Raw genomic sequence first — 7,881 nt, 5'->3', positions numbered from 1 at the left:
TCCCACCCACCCGGTTATTCTCCAGCATATGGTGCTCCCTTGCAGAGCAGGACCTTCCTCGTGTGTTCAGCCTCAGTGCCCAGAGCTGCCCACAGGACCTGTAGGGTGGTCAGCGGTGAGGGCCACCCGCCAAGCGCTCCCTGCTCCATGCTGCAGACAGCGTGCTGGTGAGATGCTTAGGGCCCCTGAGGGGATAAAGCTGGGACATTCTGAGGCCGTGAGGGGGCAGGAGGAGGCAGGGAGTCCACCGCCTGAGTGAGAAAGTGTCTGCCCAGAGGCGCCGGGAGGCTGCAGCTCACTCAGCGCCACGACCCTCTGCCATCCCACCACCTGCTCCTCTGACCAAGGCTTCTCTCGCCAAGTCCCGCTCTTGAAGGCTCTGACTCACTTTCTGAGGCACTGAGGTGTCTTCTGACCCGTGGGAGATCCATCTTCTCCCCAGGACCCAGGGTCAGTATGGCAATGCCATTTCCACGCCATGATCCCACTGCCACGCCTGCTGGACGGGCCCCCAGGTCCGGGCCCGGTTCCAGCTGGACGCAGGGTCCCACGCGCGGCCAAGAGGAGGCCAACCCGCGGCTGCCGCAGCGCTTGAGCTCAGGGGACTCAGAGAGCCCCCTGTGCCTCCACATTCAGACCCTCCCAGGTCCCCACTTCCTTCTAGGCCACTTCTGTGGGACGACCACAGTTTCCAACTTGAAAATGAAGCCAAAAATGCGAAAATATGAAACTTAGAAATTGTGGGGCCTTCTAGACAGAGGGCAAGCCTCTCTCAAGGTCCCACTGCCAGTGGTCACCATCTCAGCCTCAAAAGGGCCTTTGCCTTCCCGAGCAGGCCTTCCAGACATCCACCTGCTTCTCAGAGCTGCTCTGCCTTCCTGCCCGCCCCGGGTAAAGACACCTGAGTTCACTCCCTTTCTGCACACGAGGCTTCACTCCATTCACCATTCTTATCCTTCCCGGCATCGTCTTGCTTCCCTGGAGGCATCGCCCAGGCCCCATCCTGAGTGGAGGTCTACATTTGCCATGTGTGATGTTCACGCCCCACCTTGACCTCAGCACGGCGTGGCTCTGCACACACTGCCCTCCTAGAACCCCACCAGGTGCCCAGCTGGTCTGATGGCCCGCGTCCACGGCTTCCGGCCGTCAGACCTCAGCGACGCAGCCTCCACCTCCCACGGCTCCCTCTGGGTCTCTTTTGTCCACTCGCCTGACTACACCACCCCCTTCGCTCTTTGAGGTGCCCCTGCCCGTCCTGGGAGCTACCACCCTCCCCACCAGGTCCCATACAGGCTTGGCCCCATCAGTGGCTGGTGGCAGCCAGCTCAAGGGGAAGACCTGAACTTGGGCAGGAGCTGTTGGGGCAGGAGGACACAGGCGGACAGGAGAGGGCTCGAAGACAGGAGCAGCAGAATCTAGGGGCAGCTGGACACTAGCGGGAAGAGTGGACAGAGGCCACGGAGGATGCCCAGACTTCTAGCTCAGGAGGGGTCATTCACTGGGCTGGTGAGCAGAAAGAGAAGCTTCCCGTTCAGGAAGCACGGGCTCAGGGCCAGCACAACTCAGAGAGGGCGAGCCACAAAGAAGCCAGGCACGCGGGCATGGAGGTCAGCAAAGAGACCGGGTCAGAGACAGGATCCGTAGGTCATCAGTGTAGGCGGCCAGATGCCTGCTGAGGGCCAGGGAGGTTTGTGTGACCTGTCCATAGGAGGGCAGAGTCTGTGCTTCCAGTATCTCCTCAAGTAGGCAACTGAGAAATGGTTTCATTTCTTATAAATTTATTACATAATAATATTATAATTATTATCAATAATAATAATATAAGAAACATAGATCTCTGTGGGGTGTATCACAACATCAGGGTCAGGAGGCCTCGGGGCTGGAGCAGGGGCAGAAACCCCCCAGGTGGAGCTCCGTACAAAAGGAGGGGAGAAGCGGAACTGACCCTGTAAAGTTAAAAACCCAAACTGAACGGAACCAAAACCCACAGGTGAGTGAGACGAGTGTGTATGCGGCAGCCTGTTACGGTGACTGCTGCATGGGTGTGACCTGGTCTGTTGGTGAAAGGGTTACTGGGTGTGAATCTGCCCAGGGCATGGGGCCGGTGGGCCGGGGCGGGGCGGGTGGGCACAGACCGGCGTGCCAAGCCCCTGGGCTGTGAAAACTTTTGTTTTCTGGGTTTTTTAATTTTTATTAAAAAAAGCTAGAAATATAAACAGAAACTCGTGAGTGACGTGGATGGAGCTTAGTCCAGACTCCAAACCCTAGGTTTAAAAACGTCCCGGGCCCCCCACCCCACAGGTCATTGCTGAGTGTGAGGAGTCACAGTAAGGGGGGCTGGGGCGCCCACTGGGGTCTTTGCCTCTCCCCAAGGCTCGCAGGGGCCTGACTCTAGGGGTGCCCCTATGACCCCCCCCTAGAAGCCCAGCGGGGGCGGAGCACTGCCTCCAAGGGCCCTTGGGGGCCTCTCCCAAGCAGCAAGGCTTCACCAAGAAGGCCCACTCAAGGCTCCGCGAGGCTCTGGAGGGACAGGCTACGGCAACAGCAGGTCCCAGGGTGCAAGGCGACCTCTGACTCTCTTTGGGAGTGGAGACGGGGCGCTTCCACAGCACACACCCATGCACGCACCCTGTGCAAGCTTCTGAAGCCCCCACACTAGTCCAGAGTGGCCCCCTGGGGCCACCCTCCACTCAGGCACACAAGGGGCTCCAACGCACTCAGTCGCACCCCGAGTTTCACACACTCGCACATGTGCGCACACACACACAGGGCGGAACTGGCGACTCCAGGTCTGAGGCAGGGAGGCTTCTCTGCTGTAGTCGCCCAGCAGCGCGGAGAGGAGGCTAGACCCCTGCTTGGGGTGGGGGGGGGACCCTGTGAGGGAGTCGGCCGGGGGCAGGGGCCAGGGCCCTGCGCCCACACCCGCCCCGGGCGGCGCTCCCAGGCCGCGTGACCGAGCGAGGGCCCACAGGAGTCGCCGCCTGCCGCCCCTCCTCCACGCAGCACCTGAAGGGTCGGTGGGGAACACCATAGCTCAGCGAGGGGAGGGGGCCCAGCGGGGCCCCGGGGCGGGTACGAGGACCCTGGCCAACCCCAGACCAGCTGGAGCGTCCCCTGCCCCATGTGGGGCGGCAGTGGCAGTTGAGGGGCCAGAGATGGAAGACTGGGCAGCCGCAGCGGAACCGGGGGCTGGAGGGGAGGGGAAGGGAAGCTATTAAGGACAGAGATATTTGTTCCTTTTCTTGTTCCAAATATAGAGTGGATTAAAATATGCAAAACAGGGGGCTCCTTGGCCCCCAACCGAGAACCCCAATGTCTTCCCCCCTCCCCCCAGTCACCAAGGTGTGTCTTGACCTCGCATGCTGGACTAGGTTACCCCCTCTGGGAAAGTAGCCACCAGGAGCTCAGCGGGAGATGGTCAGGCTGGAGCACCCCGCCCCCGACCCCCTCCCGCTCCAGCCCCCCCACGGCCCGCGCCCTTCCTGACCGTGTGCTGGGTGGCGCTCGACGGCCTGGGAGGGCGCTAAGCAATGTACAGGGCACGTCTCCGAGCGACAGCGAACAGGACGATTCATGCAACATTCCTGGCCCGGGCGCCGGTAGGGTGGGGGCTGGGGAGTGGGCCGAGCCCGCAGCCCGGGGCGGAGGGGGGCCCTGCCCGCAGGGCGCGGCCGGGGCGTGGGGAGGGGGCCGGGGGGCGTCAGCTGCCGTCCAGCTGCCTGAGCGCGCGCTCGATGTTCATGCGGTGGCCCACGCGCGTGACGCCCAGCTCCACGAAGTCGTCCTTGGTGAGCGCCGGCAGGTGCGCGCCCTCGATCTCGTGGTCCTCGAAGCGGTCGCGGTGCTCACCCAAGTGGATGCTCTCCAGCCAGTCGCCCACGTCGAACTTGCTCCAGAGTTGCAGGGGCTTCTGCTGGAAGGGCCGGCGGGGGCTGGGGGCCCCGGAGCCCGGGCCGGGCGCGGGCGAGGGCAGCGGCGAAGGCGAGGGCGAGCGGCTGCGCGCGCTCACGCTGCGCACCACGAACCGCACCTCCTTCGGCTCATGCGGGATGGAGAGGCTGGACGACTTGAGGATGGTGGGGGGCGCCAGGCCGAAGGGCCGCCCCGCGCCGCCCGCCCCCGCCCCCAGCCCCTCCACCCGCTCCAGCGACGCGGGCTTCACCGGGCTCGGGGCGCGCCGCGCCACAGGGTAGCGGCCGCCGGGCCGCACCGGGTAGGAGGCCCCGCCGCCCGGGCCCCCAGGGCTGCGCTGCTGCGCTGAGATGGTGCTCAGCTCACCGAGGCTGCTGAAGAGCCTGCGGAGGGAGAGGGGGTCAAGGCCAGGTGAGGGGTACCAGGCAAGGTGGGGCCGGGCGGAGGGGCGCGGGGCCAGCGGCCAGGAGGACGCTGGGGGCGGGGACGGGGCGGGGGCGGGTAGCCTTAGGGCCAGAGGGAGAAAGGAGGGTAGGATCCTGGGGCTCCTCTGGCCTGGCCCCCAGAGTCAGTCAGTGCCCTGCTGGGGGGATGGGGAGCCCTCGGCCGCATGGAGTGCGAGCCGCCCGGGCCCCCCTCCTCCCCCGGGGCTCCGAGAGCAGGCTGCCTGAGCAGGGACAGCCTCTGGGGCAGAGGGCTGACCCCGGTTCCTGACAGCCTGCGACACCGGCTCTGGACGCCGGCCCATCCACCCATACCACAGACAGTAGGACTGGCAATACCCCTCAGCACTTCCCGCTGTTATCATGAGGCCCAGAGAGACCTGGGCCGGCTGCAGGCCTGGCTGGGCCCTGATAAAGGCTGGTGGCGCCGCAAGACTGGACTGTCCATGAGGCCTGAGACAGACAGCAGGCGGCGTTCACACCCGCACGGAGCAGCAGCATGTGCAGGCAAGCACGCAGCGGCAGCAGCCACGTGTGTCGCGCACATGCAGTGGCGGCAGCCACGTGTGTTGCATACACGCGGCGGCAGCAGCCACATGTTACATACACGCAGCAGCAAGGGCAGCAGCAGCCACGTACGTTACATACACGCAGCGGCCACATGTTACATACACGCAGCAGCGGCGGCCACATATGTTACATACACGCAGCGGCAGCCACGGACGTTACATACACGCGGCGGCGGCGGCCACATATGTTACATACACGCAGCAGCAACGGCAGCGGCAGCCACGGACGTTACCTACACGCAGCGGCGGCGGCAGGAGCGGCAGTGGCCTGCCCACGACAGTGACAAGCAGCACATGTGCAGAAGCAGCACACACTCAGACACACGCGCGCAGATGGTGTTCACTCCCCAGCGTCAGCTGACCGGACCGGCCTTCAGCCCCTCTACCCCCCAGCATGGCCTCGGTGGGAGGCCCGACAGGGAGGCTCCTCCAGAGGAGAGCCGCGCCTGTATCCCACATCGCCCCCGCCCAGTCTCTCCCTATGCCCCTGCTGTGGCCAAGTGGAGCCTTGGGGGCCGTGGCACCGGAGCCCCACGAGGCCAAGCACAGCAGAGGTCCAGGCGGGCAGCGCGCGGACGGTGAGAGGCATGGGATGGGCATGCTCACTTACACAGCCGGCGCTCGGGACCACCGCGCAGCTAGACAGAGCAGCCACATGCAGATGGGCAGGAGAGAGCAATGAGAGAGAGAGTTAGCGCCAGCCCTGAGCGAGCAAGGCCCCAGCAGGACCACAGTGCGCAGCCAGGTGGGGGCCTGCTGGCCCACACCCAGGAGGAGGCTCGGAGGCAGTGGGCCGCTGCCATGGGAGGGAGCATGCCGGAGCTGCAGGGCGAGGGGAAGTGCAGGCCAGACGAGGCGGGTCTGGGTGGGCCGCTGGCCCACCTGTGCCCTGTTCTCCGCTTTGTGGCCCTCATCCACAGGCTTCACTCGGAGCCCTGTGTGCCAGATGCTCCGCAGACACCCGGCCCTGGGGGTGCTTGTGGCCTTGTGCTGCCGCTGGCCCAAGGGCTTCCCTCCAGCTGCTGGCCCGCCTCCCTGTCTCCGCCCTTGCCTGAACTGGGCTAAGGACCCCGCCCCTGGGCTCCCCCACTTTGGTGCCGTCCTGCCTGGCGCCTCCCCCACATCGCGGAGGGCGTCCTGAGCATCACTCGCCCCTGAAAGCAGGCCTGTCTGCTCCTCCCTCACCAGTGCAGGGCCAGCATCTCCCAGGAGACCCAGCTCTGTCCTACTCGACCTGGTTTCCGCTGCCTGGCTCCCTCTCCTCAGCCTCTGTCCCCGCTGCCTCGCCCAGTTGCTCAGATCCAGAGCAGAGCCTCTTGAAGAGGCCAGACCATGCTCTCCCCACCCCAGCAGAGAGGGGCTCCAGGAGCACCTGGGTGATGGCTCAGGGAACAAGCACCAATCATTAGAAGAAACCCTCTTCTCCCCCACATCTGGCCTCCGTGGTACCACCTGGATTTCGGGGCAAAGTAGGGCGGCAGTGGCGAGTGGGGTAGACCCCCAGGGGCTGGAGGGAGCCCAAGCGGTGGAGATTGCCAGGCAGGGCAGGGGGGCGGAGCTGGGGACAGCGCTCCTGTCCCCGCGCCCAGGCCCCCACACATCCCACCTGGGCCCGGGGACCTGCGCCTCAGGATGGAGTCCTGTGTGCCCACCCCAGGCGTCTCCCGGAGCGGGGTCAGGAGCCCTGGCAGGAGGCGAACTGAGGCCAAGGATGAGGGCGCACTGGCTCAGAAGCGCCAGGGAGACCCTGCCAAGGAGAGATCCTGGGTGTGGAGGCTGGGGCTGGTGCCAGGAGCTGTGTGAGGGAGGGGCTGAAGGGCCATGATCCCCTGGGGCCTCGCGGGGAGAGGGCTCCTCACGATCCGGCTGTCCCCCGAGGCCCCAGGGCCTGGCAGGAAGTGTCCAGGGATGCCGCAGCTGGGGCTCTGCTCCTCCTCCCCTCCCCCTCAGGAACAGGGAACTGCCCACGTTGTCCCGGGCCGGGACCCCAGGCGTCCCTGGTCGGGCCCACGTTTCCACTCCGCCTCTGCACAGCCGCCACTGTCTGCCACCACTCTCCGCGCTCTGATGGCCTCTCCGCCAGGCCCTGACCAGGGCACGGCCCGGTCACAGCCCCGCCAGCCTCCCAGAGGGCTTCCGGGAACAGTCTCTAACACACATACCTCACTGGGCACCTGCACCCCTGGGCGCCTCCTGGGCTTGCTCCACAGTCCTCGGCACCCTTCCCAGAGGCGTCTGAGTCTAGTACTATCTGGCCCACTCCTGACGCCCGGACCAGTGAGGCCTGCTCTCGCGCCTCCCCTCCCCTTGCCCAGCCCTGCAGTTGCCAAGGATGTCAGCAGAATCCCCTTGCTGACCTGTCCACCAGCTTCCCTCTTAGGTGCCCTTCCACTTCCTTTCTAGATGGGTCCCCCGATTAGTCCGCACTTTCTCCCAGGCCGTGTCATCCACTTCCACCCTTTGCTATAACCAGTGTGTCCACAAATGCTGTATGTCAGGCCAAGCCAGGCTCTCCTGAGCCCCAGACCTCTGCTGGGGTCCCCACACATGCTCTCCTCCCCAGTCCCTCTTGCACCAGAGGCCTTGGAGCCCCCATCAGCTGCCCCGTCTCCTCACCCACATGGCTCAGGAACGCAGGCCTTTCTCCTCATCCCCCAGCTACCTCTGATCCCACACCGTTCATGGCCTCACTCAGGACCTCTTGCCTGGCTTCCTAATTGTTAGCCTTGACTCCGGTACCTAGCTTAAAGCCAGAAACACAATATGCATGGGTGGGGGGGTGGGGGGGATGCTGTAAGGCAAGAGCAACGAGACGTGTCACTCTCAGGCTTGACTGCCTGTCAACCCAGCGGCGCCAACAGGCGAGAAGCAGCCCGGCCTGGCCCCAGCCTCTGCCTGGAACTTTCTGCCACCACACTCGTGCAGGGCAGGTCTAAGCCTGCGGCCTCCTGCAACTT

The 7,881-nt window shown here is 65.0% G+C and overlaps 1 protein-coding gene across 1 annotated transcript in view; it reads right to left on the bottom strand.

Annotated features, from left to right (window-relative positions):
• Nucleotides 1–1,842: 1,842 nt before the first annotated feature.
• SHANK3 (SH3 and multiple ankyrin repeat domains 3) overlaps nt 1,843–7,881 on the bottom strand; it is a 49,666-nt gene continuing 43,627 nt past the window's right edge. The window contains exon 22 of the mRNA XM_052639484.1: nt 1,843–4,295. Coding sequence (XP_052495444.1) covers nt 3,701–4,295 — 595 coding nt within the window. The 3' untranslated portion in view covers nt 1,843–3,700. The remainder of the gene's footprint in view (nt 4,296–7,881) is intronic.

This window comes from Budorcas taxicolor, chromosome 5, assembly GCF_023091745.1.
Source record: "Budorcas taxicolor isolate Tak-1 chromosome 5, Takin1.1, whole genome shotgun sequence".
NCBI classification, from domain to species: Eukaryota; Metazoa; Chordata; class Mammalia; order Artiodactyla; family Bovidae; genus Budorcas; species Budorcas taxicolor.
This window is presented reverse-complemented; position numbering and strand designations above follow the sequence as displayed.